The sequence below is a fragment of the Zalophus californianus genome, chromosome X (genome assembly GCF_009762305.2).
Source record: "Zalophus californianus isolate mZalCal1 chromosome X, mZalCal1.pri.v2, whole genome shotgun sequence".
NCBI lineage: Eukaryota > Metazoa > Chordata > Mammalia > Carnivora > Otariidae > Zalophus > Zalophus californianus.
The window spans coordinates 88,080,315-88,096,239 of record NC_045612.1 but is presented as its reverse complement, the minus strand read 5'-3'; the positions used below and the strand labels follow the sequence as shown (position 1 = coordinate 88,096,239).

Below are 15,925 nucleotides of genomic sequence, written 5' to 3'. Positions count from 1 at the left end.
TGAACAGTTTTTATCAAACTTGAATTCCTGGACTGAGCTCTCCTTTCTTTCCTTCCAATTAGGGCAGCCGGAACCTCAGTTTGCTCAGCTGCGAAATGGGTAGCATTACAACAGCAGTCGGTGAACAATTCAGATTTTATATATTATTTTTTCTAAAGATTTTACTTATTTATTTGGGGGGGGAGAGCACAGAGGGAAAGTGAGAGGGAGAAGCAGACTCCCTGCTGAGCAGAGAGCCCCATGTGGGATTAGATCCCAGGACCCTGGGATCATGACCTGAGCCAAAGGCAGACGCTTAGAGACTGAGCCACCCAGGCGCCCTGTGGTTTAATATGTTTGTAGACACGTTTCTAAGACTTTTATTATTTTTTTTATTTTTTAAGATTTTACCTATTTATTTGACAGCACAAGCACGGGGAGTGGCAGGCAGAGGGAGAAGCAGGCTCCTTGACTGAGCAGGTAGCCCAACCCCGGGCACAATCCCAGGACCCTAGGATCGGGACCTGAGCTGAAGGCAGATGTTTAACTGACTGAGCCACCCAGGCGCACCAAGACTTTTAAATCAACAGTAATAAAAACCAACAACCACTTTAAAATCGTTTAAAATTTCTAGGTGGATAATTTGGAAAAAATCATTATCAGCTAGTTCCAGTTTTAATTTTGGTTTTAATACATGGTGCTTCTGATGGTTTTAAATGTATGATGATGGTGATGTTATATAAAAACCCAAATCACTTTAAAGGCCTTCATGGCTTGTCAGGTACCTGTGGGATACTTGGCTGAAGTCATGCCAGTTGGGATGGGTTTGAAGTGAGTCTATGAGTCCTTGGGAGAGAAAAGATTGCCCTCTTTCCACCATCCATCCCTTCCCCCCGCTTACCTTCCCGCAGCGCCTGCGCAGTGAGTTTATGGAGGGATTTTTGCAAAGGTCCTGCAACACAGCCAGAAGTCTGTCTTTAAATACTGCCTAGAAATTAACATTTTTAAACACATTAAAAAAGACATAGCTGAATAATATTTCAATGAATTGAAATTTAAAATGTATTCCCCCGACCCTGGAAATTATTCTTAGTTGGAGTATTTTTGAGCCCTTCACCGAGCTCCAACAGTTGTTCCTGACCCCCTGTGGTGCTGAGGTGGCTGCCAGGGCTCTTGCCCTGAGAAATGGGATTCAATTTCAGAAAAGAGAATTTAAAAAAAAAATTCTCTAACCCATAAGAATTTGTAAGAAATCAAGATGTTTGGAATTCTGTTTGAAGCCATTTTTTTTTTTGCCATGCGTTATTTATGAGGTATGTTTACATACAATAAAATGTCCCCGGTTTCCGTACAGAGTTCAGTGAGTTTTGACAGATGCATACTGAACAGTCCAGTCACCTCCAAAAGTTCCTTCATGCCCTTCCCAGTTATTTTCCCGTAAGACAACAACTAGTCTGAAATCCCTCATTATAGATTAGTTTTGCCTGACTTAGAATTTCACACAAAGGGAATAATACAGTATTTCTCCTTTGAGTCTGGATTCTTTCACTCAACCCTATGTCTATGAGATTCAGAGACATATGAAGTAGTTTGTTTCCTTTCATTGCTGAGTCGTATTCCATGATCCCATTCTTGTGCTTCTTGCCAATTCTTCTGTTAGTGGACACCTGGGCTGCTTCCAGTTTTTTGGTATCATGAATAAAGCTAATATGAACATTTGAGTGCAAGTTTTTGTGTGAACATACTGCAATCGCATGCTGTGGATGGCTCACTAGAGTCGATTTTGCAAATCTCAACTGTGGTTCAGTGATATCATATTAGTAGCTTGAAATAAGTCATGGTGGGAGTGTTTACACCATAATTGGGAAATGCTACAAATTAGAGGTTTTTTTTTTTTCCTGGAGAGCTGGTTGTTAAACATTTACCAGCACATCACTGGACATATGTTCTTATTTCTTTGAATACCTTGGGAGTCAGATTGCTGGATTGCACGTGTTTACCTATATAGGAAGCTTCCGACCTGTTTCCAAAGTGGTTCACCACTTTAATGACAATGCATGAAAGTCCCAGTTGCTCCACATTCTCAACGATATGTGGTATTTATTGTCAGTCTTTTTAATTTTTGCCAATGAATGGTGAAAATCCAAATAGAATGGGGGCGATGGGAAATGGAGGTTATATGACAGCCTAGTAAGCGAAACTTTCGTCTCTCTTTATAGGCAGAGAAACCTTGAATACACGTGGAAGCATGTTGACGTCTCCGCACCTAGGGACTTTTCTCTATTCTTTCCCATTTCACCACATAAGGATGCTGAGGCTCCAAACAGGAGAATGTAGCCAGTTTAAACACCACAGGCAATTCACACTGTCGGGGAAATAAATAATAAAATCTCGTGCCAGCCTGTGAATCCTCTCCACAAAGGTAGAAAAGAATGAAATAGTTTTATTTTCGAATAAACATTAAACCAGACTGCAATGTGCAACTCAAGCAATGCCCTAAAGAGCTCTCAAAGACAGAAAGAAACCTCATCTTTTATGCAGCCAGGCAGCTATAACCCGTTAGATACACGTTCTCAAGAAGGACAATTTGTCCTCGAGCAAGAGAACTTGACAGCACCGTTTGCTATACATAGTTCATCTCCAATTCACCTGGAGATCGAGGTAGCCATCTGCCCTTACCCAAAGGAGAAATAAAACACCTATCTCTTTGACAAGCAGATAACAACTTGGGGCCAAGAGCCTAGGTCAAATTCCTACGGAGACGAGGAGATAAGGATGCTAGATTCGTTGATGTTTACATTTCAGAGATGGCTCCAAGGCCCTTAAGAACAACATTCCTGGGTAATGAAACTGGCAGGAGGCCTATTTAGCTTTTTACAAGATTTACATGCATCTGGAAGGGACGGGGAAAAGATTTTACAAGTTTTCTAAAGGAAATGCTCTAAGAGAAGAGAGGATGGAAAGCCTCGTTCACTTTTGACACCAGGGAAAATTCAACTTTTGAAAAATTTGTTTTTACCCTACAACGCCTTCACACATTACCCTGCTCTGTGCCCCATTCCAGGTCCACACTTCCCTCGCCTCTTCAACGTGGTCATCTATGACTAATCTCTCAAAATCCGTACCAACTCCATTCCTAAATAGTAAACTGCCCAGAACAGCAGGCTGCTCCTCCTAGGGCCACACACCCCAGCCCTGGCCCAACCAGAGACCCGCTGTTATCAAAAGCTATGACTACAAGTTTCTTGGAACTGGCAAACGTTGCAGTTCTGCGGTCTGATTGCAACTCATCTCAAATGCGGTAAAACCGAGACACAGGAAAAGCCCAAATGGGTACCTAGGGCTTCGGGTCACTGGCCCAAAAAGGGGCACTTACGGATTTCCCGCCCAGACTCGGGAACCCCTAAAGTCAGTCCCAAGTGACTGAAAAAAATCCCTGCTTTATTCCACCACGGCACGATTGGGGTTAAAGTCCACCGCACGCAGGTCCCCACCCGACTGCGCCTGCGCGAGTCAGGACGTGCGAATTTGCCTCAGACCCTGCCGTTTCGGGCAGCCCCTCCTAATCCGGAACACGACCCACATTCCGCCGGTCTTGCCTTGACAGGCGTGACCCTAACCCAATAAGGATGGAGGACTGAATCCAGCGGAGCCAATGGCGAAAGTCCGAGGGGCGGTGGAGGCGGACTCTGCGAGGAAACAAGAAGACAGGCCCAAGATGGAGGCGGCGGTGGCCGTAGCGGCGTGACAGGTGAGGGCGGGCCGGGCGGGGTTAGGTTTCTGGAGCGACCGCCGGGCACGGGCAGGGAGCTGGGATGGAAAGCTTAGCCCCAGGATGGCTTCGCCTGGGTCCCGGCGCCCCCCGCCCGGAACCGGAGGAGTGGTTTGACCCGGGGCGAGACCATCGTCGACAGCGGGGGTGGGGTGGGTAGACAGGAATAGGGGTGCAAGGCTGCGGGGGATGGTTTCGCCCGTCGCGTGTGGCAGTGCGCCTGCGCAGAGCTAGAAGGCCCTCGGTAGGCGGGGCCGGGTTGAATGGGGCCTGGGCTGTGGTGTGGTGTCCGGACTCCCTTTAAACCTCCTTGAGGTCTCTTGATGAACCTGCCTTGCCGGTCATGGGGAGTGCGTGGAGCTGTGGTTCACTAGTCACGACCCACCAGGAGAATGTTCACTAGTCACGACCTACCAGGAGAATGTTTGAGGATTCCCCCATTACTCTTTATTCCTCCCCAGCCTCCTTCCATTGTCACCAGTAATACGTCCGTGACCCCTTCGTTAGTTAGGGGGGATTTTGGACCCCTTCACCCCCCGCTTTAAACCTGTTCATCTCACCTCGACGGTGCTTGGTAATGCACCTCCATTCCCCCATGACAATGCCCGGTGATCTCCATTATCCACTCTTCTCCCCATTACAGTCCCTTCAGCACAGTTTCTCCTGAGCCCCTATGAAGTCCGCATCACAGTCTGGTGACTGCCGTTAGCCACCGAACACAGTGTTTGAGAGGCTGCCATCGTTACAGCCCAGGGCTTAGGGATTCCTGCAAGGCCCTTAAAAACACTGTTGGGTGCAATTCCCATCTCCCCCCAACTAAGGGCAGTATCTGATCTTCCATTTCTTTCCCGTCATCCTGTCTGTGACTCCTCCCTCACCACAGTATCTGGTAACCACCCTTTCTCCTTTAAAAAGCCAGGACAGCCTGTTCTTGTCCTTTATGTACCTGACACGCCTAATTGCACTGTGGTTTGACTTCCTTGTTACACCCCCCCCCCCAGCACAGAGACTTGGTACTCCTGTGCCCTCCAGGGCAGTGTGTGCTGCCTCTCCTTGTGTGGTTACTACCCTCTCCTCTGCCCCCACCCTATGAATCCTAGACTTTGGCCCTCAAGAGTGAGACAGACAACAGGGGAGGATGAACAGAGGAGACACTGGATGAGTTCGAGGTGTTTACAAGATCCCTTGGCCATTGTGTGTAGATTGGGCAACGGGGGTGGGGGTGATGTGGAGCCTGGAGATTGAATTTTTTTTTTTTTTTTTTTTGCCCCTGCCACTTTGCTTCCAGACTATCATTACTGGACCTCTGAATTCCTCCTGTGTTCTAGGAGCCCCATGGCACCTGCTCAGCCCCGCCTCAGCCCGTCTTGACAAAGTCCTAGGCTCCATGGAGCCGCCACGGGGCCCCCCTGCCAACGGGGCCGAGCCATCCCGGGCAGTGGGCACTGTCAAAGTATACCTGCCCAACAAGCAACGCACGGTGGTGAGTCTGACGGGCACAGCTGGCGGGGGGTGGGGATGGACCCAGTTGTAAGTCTTGGATCAGAACGGTGACTCGGGGAGGCGCGGGGGAGGCTTCTACAGAGGCCCGGGAAAGTCGGCTGGGGCCCGTGTTGGGCACTGACCCGCCGGTCTGCACGCAGGTGACTGTCCGGGATGGCATGAGTGTCTACGACTCTCTAGACAAGGCCCTCAAGGTACGGGGTCTCAATCAGGATTGCTGTGTGGTCTACCGGCTCATCGAGGGGTAAGTGTGTCCCCCTCCCTGCTTCGACTCCCTCCACTGGGCACCCAGCCTCCTGTCCCCTCCTCGGAGGCATCCGATTCCTTCCCTCTGTTGTGCGGTTTCCATTAGTCTTCCCTTAAGCTCAGTGGCTCCATGAGTGTGTGCAGCTTTTGTTTCAGAACTTCATTCATTCATTGGCCTTTGAGGCCAGCAGCTTGTCTCTCCTTGGCCCTCAGGTCCCCGCCCTGCTCCCGCGCCTCGTGCCGGAGTTCATCTGTGGTGTTCTTTCACGATTTCATCTGTTTGCCAGCTCTCTGCATCCTCTGCCTCCTCATTCTTGGTCTGCCGGGCTGGGCCACGCAGGCCTTCCATTTACTCTGTCCTGGGCTTCCTTAATTGTTTTGTTCGACGCACACATGGCTTTTTATTTGTCGTCTCGGCCGCGTTAGCCGCTTTCTCAGGGGCTTGCTGAGTGCTTCGGAGATTTCGTGGTTTATTCACTGTCTCATTTGCTCCTCACCTTGTGGTTAAGAGCATGGACTCTTCACGCTGGCCAGCCACTCACAGTCCTTTGTGGCCTTGGGCCAGTCACTTTATCCCTCTGAGCCTCAGTTTCCTCATCTGTAAAATGGGGGCGAGGATAGTAATTAGTTCCTAGAGTTGCCATGATGAAAATTAAACACGTTAGATGTTGCTCCATGGATGACGGGCGTGGAGGGACTTTTGGGGGTTCCCTGCCTCCCACGAGCCCTGTCCACCCTCTCACTCACTCCCTTCCATGCTCCCTACAGGCGAAAGACAGTCACCGCCTGGGACACGGCCATTGCCCCGCTGGATGGAGAGGAGCTCATCGTAGAGGTCCTTGAAGACGTCCCACTGACCATGCACAATTTTGTGAGTGTGGGGTGGAAAGTTGGGGCAGACTGTGGGCATGGGGCGGGAGGGTCCTAGACCAGGCCTCAACCTTCCCTGCTCTGTGGCAGCAGGTACGGAAGACGTTCTTCAGCCTGGCGTTCTGTGACTTCTGCCTTAAGTTTCTGTTCCACGGCTTCCGCTGCCAAACCTGTGGCTACAAGTTCCACCAGCATTGTTCCTCCAAAGTCCCCACAGTCTGTGTTGACATGAGCACCAACTGCCGACAGTGAGCCTGGCCTGGGCTGGGTGGGGGAATGGGGACGACAGAAGCCACAAGGTTCTTACAGACAGCTGACCCTTCTCCTCTTGCTCTATCCCCTTAATGCCCTCAAGGTTCTACCACAGTGTCCAGGATTTGTCCGGAGGCTCCAGACAGCACGAAGCTCCCTCACACCGCCCCCTGAATGAGCCGTTAACCCCTCAGGGTCCCAGGTAGGGATGCCTTAGCTGGAGGCCTATTGTCGGGAGAAAAAGATCTGGAGGCCTTTGTAGACCACAAGCCATACTTCATTCGTTTGTTTATTTGCACACATTTATTACGGACCTATAGGTGTGGAGCTGTGGGACCTTGGGCAAATCACCTAATCTCTCTGGGCCTTAGTTTTCTCATCTACGAAGAGGGGATAATAGTACTTTTTACCGTATAGGGTTCTGGTGAGAATTTAAATGTGTTAAGGCATGTCCAGTGCCTAGAACGAGATCTGGTACAAAATAAGAAGTCCTTATTAATTACAAGTACATATGTATAAGTATTTGTTGTGTTAATTCTTGCAGTTGTAACCATGCTGAAACCTTTCCATTTTGAAATACATATTATTCTATCATAAATTCCCTTTTATTTCTCTTTAACGTCAAGTATTGTAATACTGTAGTATTTCTTTTTTTTAAAACGCTTCTTTTTTTTTTAAGATTGTATTGATTTGTCAGAGAGAGAGAGCATGAGCAGGGGGAGGGACAGAGGAAGAAGTAGGCTCCCCCGCTGAGCGAAGAGGCTGATGTGGGACTCGATCCCAGGACCCTGAGATCATGACCTGAGCTGAAGGCAGACGCTTAACCAACTGAGCCACCCAGGCGTCCCAATACTGTAGTAGTTCCATATTAAAGTATATTATTGCTCTAAGGTAGCATAAGTTTATAAAATATGCATTTTTTCTGTCTACTTCTTGTAAAATGTATGTGGTACGTTATATTAATATATCATGTGTTCTATGTACACTATTTTTATATAATATAAAACACATGTTTATGCAACATAAAATAGTAAAGTTAGGGCATTATGTCATTTTTAGTTATGGGTATATGTGGATTAATTTCTATGCATTTCATTTCAGGATAGTGAAAGGAACATTTAAAAATACATTTGTGACATTAAAATATATATAACATATATCTTTATGTATTAACATGTACATCTGTGTATAACATACAGTTGACCTTTGAACACCATGGGCTTGAACTGCGTGGGTCCAGTCACACGTGGATTTTTTTACATGCAGTACTATAAGTGTATTTTCTCTTAACGATTTTCTTAGAAACATTTTCTTTTCTCTAGCTTACCCTATTGTAAGAATACAGTATATGATACATTGAACATACAAAATATGTGTTAATCGACTGCTTATGTTATCAGTAAGGCTTCTGGTCAGCAGTAGGCTCTTAGTAGCTAAGTTTTTGGGGAGTCCGAAGTTACACGTGGACGTTCAGCTGGGCAGGGGGTCAGTGGTGCCCCTAATCCCTGCATCGTTCGAGGGTCAACTGTGTAACGTTACTGTAATGGGCATATTCAGAAGCATCGGCATCTTAATACAGATAATATGTTGTATATCATATAATAATATATTTGAGTAGTACACACAGAAGATAATATTTATTACTCTTCCCCCCCTCCCCCCCACTATCTTCTGTGGCTTGCTATTCCTCCTTTAGGTCTTTACTCAGATGTCCCCTCAGGGAAGCCTTTCCAGACAGAATCCGTGACACTTTCTGTCTCCTCGTGTTGCTTTATCTTTTTCTTTATTGCACCTGTCACCAGCGGACATATTAAATATTCTTTGGGGTTTTTTGGCACTCTCTCCTCACTAGAACACTAGCCCCATGAGGGCAGGAACTCGTTTTCGTTTTGCCCTCAGTTTTATTTCCACTACCTAGGATGGTCTCTGCCACAGGGCAGGCGCTCGGTAAGTTGTTTCTTGAGGAAATGAAGAGCGCTAGTCACGGTAGACGGTGACTCGGAGCTACACATACGTTTACCGGGGTGGGGGGCGGCTTTCCTTGTTCTTGTTCGTTCGCCAGTCATTTCACAGCCTGTCCCCTGCTATAGCTCCTGCACCCAGCACCGCGAGCCTGAGCACTTTCCCTTCCCCGCCACTGCCAACGCCCCTCTCCAGCGCATCCGCTCCACGTCCACTCCCAACGTCCACATGGTCAGCACCACAGCCCCCATGGACTCCAGCCTTGTCCAGGTTGGTGTGGAGGGGCTCATTGCCGGAGGGCACCGGGCAGGGGGGCGCGCCATTCCTCCTGGCCCCCGTGTGCCCCCTCTGACTCCCGTCCCTCTTCTTGCAGCTCGCCGCCCCGAGTTTCAGCACCGATGGTGAGCCTGCCCCCCCGCCCCACTCCCACGCCCCCTCACCCCACCCCCTGGGCCCCTACTCACATCCCCTCCATGCGTGCAGCTGCCGGTAGTAGAGGTGGTGGCGATGGAGCCCCCCGGGGGAGCCCCAGCCCGGCCAGCGTGTCCTCGGGGAGGAAGTCTCCCCATTCCAAGTCCCCGTCAGAACAGCGGGAGCGGAAGTCCGTGGCCGATGACAAGAAGAAAGTGGTAAGCTCCGGGGGAGCCTTGGGTGGGGACGCCACAGGCTGAGTGATGAGGGAAGTGGGCAGGCCCCTGAGATGCCGCCCATGTGGCCCACAGAAGAATCTGGGGTACCGGGACTCGGGCTATTACTGGGAGGTGCCGCCCAGTGAGGTGCAGCTGCTGAAGAGGATCGGGACAGGCTCGTTTGGCACCGTGTTTCGCGGGCGGTGGCATGGCGATGTGGCCGTGAAGGTGCTCAAGGTGGCCCAACCCACAGCTGAGCAGGCCCAGGCCTTCAAGAACGAGATGCAGGTGCTCAGGTGAGATGGCACGAGTGTGTGTGTGGGCGGGGGCGGGGCGGCTTTGGCGCCTCCCGCCGCCCCCCCCCCCGCCCCGGGAAAGGCCGCGCTCGGGGCCCTTCCCGCACATCGGCTGTGTTTGTGTTGTGTTATAAGCATCCACGTAAGCTGTTTCTCAATCAGGGATGTCCCTTTCCCCTCTGGGAAATGGCTCTGTTTCGAGGCCGTCTGATGATATTACTGTTTGGGTTTGGGTTGATACTGCTGTTAATTCATGTCTCCGCCTCCAAGACGTGGGTCTCCTCATTTGCCGGGCACGGGGTGGGTATGGCCGTAGGGCTCCGGCGTCCTCGCGTGCCCTCACGTTAGTAGCGTGCTGTTAAGCACGGTGCCGGGAAGCCTCATGTCCCTCCTTCCTTCCGCTTGTATTACATCGTTGGTATTAGGTTCGTCGGGGTGGATTCCTGTTATTGATCACAGTAATGCCGTGATTTCAAGAACAGTATTATTTAACTTACTTTAGTCCTTGTTCAGTTAATGGTTGTAGTTGCTCTACTTAATACGTCATTAATACCACATTAGTTAATTTGCACTGAGAAACGCTGGTGTTCCTTTTCTGCCACTCTCGTTACTACCCCTCCTGGGGTTGCTGACGTGCACTTGTCCTCTGACAAAAAAATGGGCGCAGTTACGTTACGGGGTTGATGTTATCATAATTTCTTGTGCTATTGTAACATTTATCCTCGTTATGGACACCGCAGTAAGAAAACTTTTATTCTCTGTTCCTCTCTGTGAAATTACTTGAGCATGCTGTTAGTTTGCATCATGTTAATGTTTTAACCATGATTGCACCACTGTGAAGAACGCTCCTCTTCTGTTACCCACTCTGGCGTGAGCGGAATTGCAGAGCGTTGTCGATGTTGTTTGCATTTGTGTTACCGTTCCACCTGCAGTTACTCCTTCTATAAGGAGGGGAGGTTTTCTTCTAAACCAGAGGGGGGGGGTCTGTTCATCCGTGATGGAGTTTCTGTGAGGTGGACTCAGGTACCCAGCAGCAGTAACGAGGATAGTGACGTGTTCAGGGTGCTTACCTGTGGTAGGTGCTGTTCCGGGTGCCTTGCCGATCACTTGGTAACTCTTCTTGCCAACATCCCTATAAGGTAGCTAATATAATGGTCACAGTTTTGCAGTTGAGGAAAATGAGAGGTTAAGTGTCATCCCTGAGGTTGCACAGTGAGGCCCCAGGGAAGCCTGGATTGGAACACAGGATCTAATCTGAGTCCGAACTCCAAGCTCTTTACCTCTGAGCCTCTCGTGGTGATTAGGAGGATATAGTCACGCGTCACTGGTATTTTTACCGGCGTGTATCAGTATTAGGCTGCTGTTATCAAGGAAGAAGGTTGGCATTCCTACATTCTTGTCTGTAAAACGGTCACAGGCCCAGGTCATGGTCAGGGTCAGAGGTTGGCAGATGTCAATGATGGAGAGCCACTGGTCGGTAGAGGGGTAGGCAGGGGGCAGTGGTCTCTTCCTCCCGCTTTTGTTGGGAGACTCGGCTGGGGCAGCTGGGGACACAAGCCCCCCGGGGACGGACTCCTAGTGCATCTGACATACCTCACAAATGCAGTGCGTCTGGCCGTGGCCTGGCCCTGAGCCTCCTGACAGACACGGTGGAAACGACGACAGAAGGCAGCAGTGAGCGGCACCATGCCTGATGCTCCGAAAGGGAGTTACAGTTGCTCTCTTTCCTCCCCACCCTCGTACCACCCTCCCTGCCTACAGGAAGACACGGCATGTCAACATCTTGCTGTTCATGGGCTTCATGACGCGGCCGGGCTTCGCCATCATCACGCAATGGTGCGAGGGCTCCAGCCTCTACCACCACCTGCATGTGGCCGACACGCGCTTCGACATGGTCCAGCTCATTGACGTGGCCCGGCAGACTGCCCAGGGCATGGAGTGAGCCTCTGGGCCGGGGGATGAAGGGAGGGGGCCGGGAGGCTTGGGGTGAGGAGATGAGATAACCCCCCGCCCCGGCCAATTTGCCTTCTACTTCCACCCCTACAGCTACCTCCATGCCAAGAACATCATCCACCGAGATCTCAAGTCTAACAGTATCTGCCTGTCCCTGTCTGCGGGCTTGGCGGGGGGCTTAGTGGGGGTGGCTCTTGTTGGGGGGCCTTCTGGAGATGCATGGGGAGGGACACGTGTCACGTGGCTTAATAGGGGCTCTAATGGGGGGGGTCTCTTGGTCGGGACTCAAGGTTGTGGCTGATTCGGGTGCTGTCGTTGGGGACTTCAGTCAGGGTCCAAGCTATGGGAGCTGTGGAGGACATGGCAGGTCTGGGTGCCACTCAAGCGGCTTCCTGGTTAGGAGCCACGGCGGGGGCAGGGGCAAGCATAGGGGGCCTTAATTGGAGTTCCCCACCCAACTCAAGATCGTAGCTAGTTTGTGTGATACTGGGGGGTTCTGGTCAGGGTCAGAGGCACGACTGGTGGTGAGGGCATCAATGGGAACCGCCCAGTCAGGATGGGAGATGTGGCTCTTGGGAGCTCCTGTAGTGGCCCTTGACCCTGGTGGACATCTTCCTACATGAGGGGCTCACAGTGAAGATCGGTGACTTTGGCCTGGCCACGGTGAAGACACGATGGAGTGGGGCCCAGCCCTTGGAGCAGCCCTCAGGCTCCGTGCTATGGATGGTGAGTTGGGCCAGGCTGGACTGGGGCCATCCAGGTAGGGGCATGGGTGGCTGGGGCGGGATGTGGGGAGCTGAGTGGGGGTGGGGATGCTTGTGCCAGATGGGGGTGTCTAGACTGCTCATGCTTTACCTCACGTGGGTGCTCTGAGTTGTACCCAGTGTGGCTAGTGGGATCTGGGACAATGGGCGGCCATTTGCTGACCTCCATGGTCCCCCCTGCCTGGTCTTCCCTATTGAAGGCAGCTGAGGTGATCCGTATGCAGGACCCGAACCCCTACAGCTTCCAGTCGGATGTCTACGCCTATGGGGTCGTGCTCTATGAGCTCATGACCGGCTCGCTGCCTTACAGCCACATTGGCAGCCGTGACCAGGTGGGCCCCACCCTTTACCCATAATCTTCCAGGCAGAGGATTCCCTTCAGCCTCCAGACCCCAGATTTCCTCCTTTGTAAAGACCAAGCATGCCACACTTCCCCCAGAAACCCAGAATCTTCTGGGTTGAGAGCTCTCAGCATCCTCTGGTCTTCCCTACCTAGGATCTTCCCTTCCCTATACATCTACAGTCCTCTGGCCTGGGTACTCAAAATCCCCCGAGTCCCAAAGCCCAGAATCCCATTTCTCCGAGTGACAGAAGCCGTCTGTGCTTCTGGAATACTCACAGATACCCACAGTCATTCAGCCCTTGGGTATCTGGCAGGCTTTGGGGGGCCCTGGAACCCATGATACTCTGGGCCCCAGGCTCTCCGAGTTCTCCAGGCCGAAGGCCTCCAGGCCGTCAGAAACCCGGGATCCTCTAGGCTCCGAGCCCTGAGCTCTCACCATCCTACAGGCCACATGGACCCATAGTTCTCTAGGCACCAGACCCCTACAGAAATACAAGCCCCTGGGTTTTAGACTCCTTTAGCTCCTCCAGACCCAGAACTTCGTATTTCCCCTGAGTCAGTACTTTCTAGGCCTGTAGAAACCTGTGAGGCCAGGGATACCTGTAATTCTGGATTTCTCCCAAGCTTCAGTCCCTCTGTTCTGCAGAGAATCCCTGTCCTCAGAGACCCAGAGTCCTTGGATCCACAAGATTCCCACAGTCCTCCAGACGCCAATACCCAGGGTACCCTAGTTGCCCCCAAAAGGAGCCTCCAAAGCCCCTTGAGACCCAGAATTCCCTCAGCCTCCCAGCCCAGGCCCCCAAATCACCCCATTCCTGTCCCTCCAGATTATCTTTATGGTGGGCCGTGGCTATCTGTCCCCGGACCTCAGCAAAATCTCCAGCAACTGCCCCAAGGCCATGCGGCGCCTGCTGTCTGACTGCCTCAAGTTCCAGCGGGAGGAGCGTCCCCTCTTCCCCCAGGTGGGCCTCGCAGGAGGGCTGGGTACACCGCGGAGGTCGGTGCTGAGGAGGAGGACCCGAGGTGTCGGTGGGAATTGCGGCGTGTGTGCGTGTGTGCGCTTCCCCGGTAGGCTGGGCTTTGTGGGTGTCGGGGTGCCCATGTGGCTCCGGACACCCCCCTAACCTGCCCCTGCCCCGCAGATCCTGGCCACCATTGAGCTGCTGCAGCGGTCACTCCCCAAGATTGAGCGGAGTGCCTCTGAACCCTCCTTGCATCGCACCCAGGCCGATGAGCTGCCTGCCTGCCTGCTCAGCGCAGCCCGCCTTGTGCCTTAGGCCCTGCCCCCAGCCACCAGGGAGCCAATCTCAGCCTGCCACACCAAGGAGCCCTGCCCACCAACCAATCAATGTTCTGTTTCCGCCCCGATCACTGCCTCAGGATCCCCCATCCCCGTCCTAGGAGATGAGTGGGTCCCCATGTGCTTTTCCAGTTCCTCTGGAATTGGGGGCCCCCCCCAAAGACCGAGACCCCTGCTGCCTCCATGATTTGGTTTCCTCTTGGCTTTGGGGATACTTCTAAATTTGGGAGCTCCTCCATCTCCAATGGCTGGGATTTGTGGCAGGGATCCCACTCAGAACCTCTCTGGAATTTGTGCCTGATGTGCCTTCCACTGGATTTTGGGGTTCCCAGCACCCCCTTTGGATTTGGGGGGCCCCCTCTGTGTCTTCCCCACCATTCAAGGACCCCCCCCCCCCCCGTCCACCAAGAAGCACAGAATTCTGCTGGGCCTTTGCTTGTTTATTTTGCTTCCCGACTCTTCTCGTGGGGTTCAGAGCCGCTGAAGGGTGGGGGTGAGTCCAGGCAAGGAGTGGTTGGGGGCGAAGTGCGGACCACACAAACAGCGCCACTGCACGCATCACCACAGGCGGCACGAGGAACGAAGACCACGTATGCCAAGCACGGCACAAGAGGAGGCCACGTCAGTCACAGACACAGACATCACAGCAAAGGTGGGGAAGCGGAGGACCACTGGCCCTCCATGTGCAAAGGATTCTGGGAGGATGGGTGGAGTTTGCATATTTAAAGATAGCTGTCAGAGGCAGGAAAGTGGGAGTATGGGTCCCTGGGGAACAGAAGGGTCCTAGCAGTGGGAGGGCCTCCCAATGTGTTGAATGGGGCTGGGGGCGGGTAGGAGAAATCCCTGCGGGGCATCTGACGAGGTGGCTCTCCAGAGATGGGAGATCCGTAGAAAGGGGCTCCAAGGCAGGGGTTTCTTAAGGATTTCGGAAATTCTGATGGGGAACACGGCGCACTTGAGAGATCTGGGACCAGGAGAACGGTTTTCCAAGAATTTCAGGGCTCCAGGAGGGGCCTTAGCGGTGTCAGGGCCAGAACGGGTTGCCTGGTGTTTGGGAGCTTCTGGGAAGGAAAGTGCACTCCGGGGCGGCCGGGAGTAGAGGTCTTTGGGAGTTTGGAGGTTCTACAACTGAAAAGTAAGTCTTGAGGTGGCCGGGAGTGGTTTTTTAAAAGGACTTGGGGATTCCAAAAGTGAGAACTGGTGTTAGAAGCAGGAGTGAGGGGTTCCCCAGGGACTTGGGCATTCCGCGGAGTGAGAAGAGGGATCTTGGCGGACCAGGAGAGGGCTTCTCAAGAGATTTGGAGACTCCAAAAGTGAGAAATGGATTCAGGGCCCAGAGGGGGGTTGCCCAGGAGGAATTAAGGGTTCTCAGGGTGGGGTGTCAGTCGGAGAAGAGGCTGGCGAAGGACTTCCTCAGGCTGCGGATGGTCTCAGCTTTCACCTCGTCCTGGCTAAGGCTGGGCCTGGGCGGGGCTGGCTCTGGAAGGTTGAAGGCATTGGTCAGAGACTGGGATTTGCTAGAGAGAGACAAGGTGGAGGCATGGGAGGAAGGGGGGGGAGGAAGGGAGGAAGGGGAGAGAAACACAATGTTACCCCAGGCCCGGCCCAGCCCTGCCCCTCTAGTCCTGGGGCTGTTGCCTGTGACCCTCCCACCCACCCTCGCAGGCCTGGACCCTGCCGGAGTCTCGGGTGGAGCTGGGGGAGCCCTGGGCCAGGCTGGGAGGACTTGGATCTAAGGTGAAGTCTGGGCTTAGTGGGAAGAGGCCCGGGCTGAACCTTCTCTTCACATTCTAGGCTGGACTGGGAGGAGTTGGAAGTGCAGGGGAAGATGGGCAGGGCACTTTCCAGTCTGGGTGAGGTGTCCTGGAGGGAGCGGCATCCAGTTCGCACCCAGGACTGGCTGGCGGGGGGGGGGGGGGGATAGGTCTAAGGGGGAGTAGTGGGGGGAGGTCTGGAGTGCACCAGAAGAGGTAGAGAGGGTGGCGTGATGATTCGGGGGGCGACTGGGATGGCCCAGAGAGGAGCTTAGGCTGTAGGGAGAGCGTGAGGGCAGCTG

General features: G+C 52.6%; 2 protein-coding genes across 6 annotated transcripts in view; one reads left to right on the top strand and one right to left on the bottom strand.

The window, feature by feature from the left end:
* The first annotated feature begins 3,548 nt into the window (after positions 1–3,548).
* On the top strand, positions 3,549–15,230 carry ARAF (A-Raf proto-oncogene, serine/threonine kinase). 4 transcript variants are annotated; one of them, XM_027607366.2, is made up of 16 exons: positions 3,549–3,730; positions 5,080–5,234; positions 5,395–5,498; positions 6,269–6,371; positions 6,464–6,618; positions 6,726–6,824; positions 8,713–8,854; positions 8,958–8,985; positions 9,068–9,213; positions 9,307–9,509; positions 11,271–11,447; positions 11,556–11,602; positions 12,070–12,188; positions 12,427–12,558; positions 13,397–13,531; positions 13,712–15,230. In XM_027607366.2, exons 2-16 carry the CDS (start codon positions 5,139–5,141, stop codon positions 13,844–13,846), a joined length of 1,821 nt encoding a protein of 606 aa, XP_027463167.1. In that variant the 5' UTR covers positions 3,549–3,730; positions 5,080–5,138; the 3' UTR covers positions 13,847–15,230. The 4 variants fall into 4 exon arrangements, with proteins under 4 accessions (XP_027463167.1, XP_027463166.1, XP_027463170.1 ...); XM_027607365.2 differs by having other exon boundaries at positions 5,040–5,234; XM_027607369.2 differs by lacking the exon at positions 3,549–3,730 and adding an exon at positions 4,783–4,920.
* The window catches only part of SYN1 (synapsin I), a 48,376-nt gene continuing 46,745 nt past the window's right edge, over positions 14,295–15,925 (bottom strand). The window contains exon 13 of one of the 2 annotated variants that reach the window (XM_027607353.2): positions 14,295–15,386. In XM_027607353.2, coding sequence (XP_027463154.1) covers positions 15,251–15,386 — 136 coding nt within the window. In that variant the 3' untranslated portion in view covers positions 14,295–15,250. The remainder of the gene's footprint in view (positions 15,387–15,925) is intronic. The other variant, XM_027607354.2, reaches the window with a different exon arrangement.